General features: G+C 55.0%; 1 protein-coding gene across 1 annotated transcript in view; it reads left to right on the top strand.

Annotated features, from left to right (window-relative positions):
• LOC123977520 (transcription factor IIIB 90 kDa subunit-like) overlaps window positions 1–2137 on the top strand; it is a 40874-nt gene that overhangs the window by 1485 nt on the left and 37252 nt on the right. Inside the window, exon 2 of the mRNA XM_046060266.1 lies at window positions 301–509. Within this exon, the coding sequence (XP_045916222.1) occupies window positions 326–509 (184 nt within the window). The 5' untranslated portion in view covers window positions 301–325. The remainder of the gene's footprint in view (window positions 1–300; window positions 510–2137) is intronic.

The following is a 2137-nucleotide window of genomic DNA, read 5'->3' as shown; positions in this document are numbered from 1 at the left end:
GCTGGAGGGCTCATGGGCTGGAGGGCTCATGGGCTGAGGGGCTGGAGGGCTGAGGGGCTGGAGGGCTGAGGGGCTGGAGGGCTCAGGGGCTGGAGGGCTCATGGGCTGAGGGGCTGGAGGGCTCAGGGGCTGGAGGGCTGGGGGGCTGGGGGGCTCAGGGGCTGGAGGGCTCAGGGGCTGGAGACTCAGGGGCTCAGGGGGGACACTGGAATTGGTCCTGTGTCTTTAAAGATTCTGAATGCTAAAGCTAACAGAGCTAGCTAACCTGCTAACAGCTGACCCCTCCTGTCTGGCCTGCAGGCTGCTCTGACCTCAGACCTCCACCATGAGCTCCAGGGTGTGCAGGACCTGCGGGGGGTCCGATATAGACGTGGATCAGGCCCGGGGCAGCGCTGTATGTACCAGCTGCGGTTCTGTTCTGGAGGACAACATCATCGTCTCCGAGGTCCAGTTTGTGGAGGGGAGCGGGGGAGTTTCCTCTGCGGTGGGACAGTTCGTCTCCGCTGACGGTGAGTCACACACGGGGAGGGGGGCACCTGAGCTGGTCTCTGCAGGATCAGTGGGGGGCTGGACTACGCAGGGAGTTTAACATTGGGGTTATCAGGCAAACTCAGGGTAACAATCTTGCTACGCTGGACTTAAACTACGACGGTGGAGAAGATGTTGGTCAGCTGAGTCGGTGTTAACTTACCTGGAGTTGGCGGCGGTCACATTAAAGGGGCGTGTCAGGACATGGGGAGTTTAAAGACCGTTAACAGCTGAATCTAACAGCGTGGCGGCCGACAGAGCCAGGAGTAAATCTGTAGCCTGATTACAGTCGCACATTTATAAACTTGGCTTTGCAAGGCTGCAGCATCACACACAGCAGAGGTGTGACGCTGCAGTGAGGAAATACTCGTGAGTTCAGCCCACGATCACCACCCTGCACCTGAGAGACGTCACCCGGTCGTATTCAGAAGGAAACACCACAGTCAAGTTTCATTTTTTGACTTTAATTTCAGATTTTTGTTCCTCTAAATTTCACTCTTTGATCTAGGATTTCTTTTCTCATTATTCCCCCGACCATGGCTCCGTGTTTTTGGACACGTAAAACAGCCGATCTAAACAAATCGCTCAGGAGGATTCAGTTACAGCCTCATGAATATTAAGTCTTTACTTTCTCCGTCCTCTGTGCTGGGTGATAGGAAGTTCTTTTGAGAGAAACACCCGACAGCTACATGTGAAAACGTTCCTGCTGACTCGCATCACATCCGCCTCCTCACTCTGCATCTTCTGCTCTCAGTCACCTGCTCACCGGAGCGGACGAGGGTTTCGGGGAACACCTGCGTCGCTTAACGATGGTTCCTACCCGCAAGCTACCAGCTTAGTTAGCTCCCAACGATGGTAGTTAGCTCCGGACATTCGAACGAGGGTTTCGGGGAACACCTGCGTCGCTTAACGATGGTTCCTACCCGCAAGCTACCAGCTTAGTTAGCTCCGGACATTCGAACGAGGGTTTCGGGGAACACCTGCGTCGCTTAACGATGGTTCCTACCCGCAAGCTACCAGCTTAGTTAGCTCCGGACATTCGAACGAGGGTTTCGGGGAACACCTGCGTCGCTTAACGATGGTTCCTACCCGCAAGCTACCAGCTTAGTTAGCTCCGGACATTCGAACGAGGGTTTCGGGGAACACCTGCGTCGCTTAACGATGGTTCCTACCCGCAAGCTACCAGCTTAGTTAGCTCCGAGATGGTAGTTAGCTACATTCGAACGAGGGTTTCGGGGGAGGAGTTGAGGCGCTTAACGATGGTTCCTACCCGCAAGCTACCAGCTTAGTTAGCGCCGGACATTCAAACGAGGGTTTCGGGGAACACCTGCGTCGCTTAACGATGGTTTCTACCCGCAAGCTACCAGCTTAGTTAGCTCCGGACATTCGAACGAGGGTTTCGGGGAACACCTGCGTCGCTTAACGATGGTTCCTACCCGCAAGCTACCAGCTTAGTTAGCTCCGAACGATGGTAGTTACCTCCGGACATTCGAACGAGGGTTTCGGGGAACACCTGCGTCGCTTAACGATGGTTCCTACCCGCAAGCTACCAGCTTAATTAGCTCCGGACATTCGAACGAGGGTTTCGGGGAACACCTGCGTCGCTTAA

The sequence above is a fragment of the Micropterus dolomieu genome, linkage group LG10 (assembly GCF_021292245.1).
Source record: "Micropterus dolomieu isolate WLL.071019.BEF.003 ecotype Adirondacks linkage group LG10, ASM2129224v1, whole genome shotgun sequence".
Classification (NCBI taxonomy): domain Eukaryota; kingdom Metazoa; phylum Chordata; class Actinopteri; order Centrarchiformes; family Centrarchidae; genus Micropterus; species Micropterus dolomieu.
Note: the sequence above shows the minus strand (reverse complement) of the source record. Positions and strands in the feature narration are given on the sequence as shown.